At 55.1% G+C, this 974-nt stretch overlaps 1 protein-coding gene across 1 annotated transcript in view; it reads left to right on the top strand.

The window, feature by feature from the left end:
* The window catches only part of GRIK1 (glutamate ionotropic receptor kainate type subunit 1), a 74,444-nt gene that overhangs the window by 49,599 nt on the left and 23,871 nt on the right, over window positions 1-974 (top strand). Inside the window, exon 10 of the mRNA XM_015564137.1 lies at window positions 832-950. Within this exon, the coding sequence (XP_015419623.1) occupies window positions 832-950 (119 nt within the window). The remainder of the gene's footprint in view (window positions 1-831; window positions 951-974) is intronic.

Here is a 974-nt window from a genome sequence, read left to right as displayed (position 1 = left end):
ACATTAGAAACAGTTACAATAGAAACAGTTACAATAGAAACAGCAGAGGAGGAGGTTCTGAGCCCCACACACCATGGGAGCCGGGACTAAGGACCCCTCTGAGGTGGGGGGTTGGTGCAGAGAGTTCAAATGTTGCCTCTCCCGTTAAGGGTGTGACTGTTTCCATGACTACCCACAAACAGGTAATACAGCCCAGACCCAGACCTGCCTGTTGCTGGCTACTTGAGTTCCACCTTGCAGCCCCTCAGATGCCCTAAACTCACTAGACCACGTGGGTCCCTTTTAAGCTTCTGTCCACGGACGCCTGGGAGGCAGGTCCCTGGTCCTCGTGTCTCCCACACACACGGTGCCTTCACATTGTAGTTGGTGCGACCAGGTGTGTAGAAGCTCCGCTACTCAGGGGGGTAAATTCGTGGGATGAGTTTACCTTTCTTTAAATAAAAATTTTTTAATATTTTTATTGATTTCAGAGAGGAAGGGAGAGGGAGAGAGAGAGAAACATCAATGATGAGAGAGAATCATGGATCAGCTGCCTCCTGCACGCCCCACCCTGGGGATCCAGCCTGCAACCCAGGCCTGTGCCCTGACTGGGAATTGAACCCTGACCTCCTGGGTCATAGGTCGGCTCAGCCGCTGAGCCAGTTTGGAAAGTGGAGTGTCTGAAGGCTGCTCTGCAGTTGCCCCCAGAGCTGTGCGTCTGTGGTGTGGCCACTGTTGGGGTGAGGCCGCCGTTGGGGTGAGGCTGTTGTCATTCACTAGCTGTTGGGGTTTGTGCCTCCTCAGGCAGGTCTTGTTTCCCTGTCGCTGACGCCGACTCTGTTAACCTCACAGGTTCACGCCCTACGAGTGGTACAACCCCCACCCGTGCAGCCCGGACCCGGACGTGGTGGAGAACAGCTTCACTTTGCTGAACAGCATCTGGTTCGGAGTTGGAGCCCTCATGCAGCAAGGTACTCGCTGCCCGCCCCCCCACC

This window comes from Myotis davidii, unplaced genomic scaffold (genome assembly GCF_000327345.1).
Source record: "Myotis davidii unplaced genomic scaffold, ASM32734v1 scaffold552, whole genome shotgun sequence".
Taxonomy (NCBI): domain Eukaryota; kingdom Metazoa; phylum Chordata; class Mammalia; order Chiroptera; family Vespertilionidae; genus Myotis; species Myotis davidii.
This window is presented reverse-complemented; position numbering and strand designations above follow the sequence as displayed.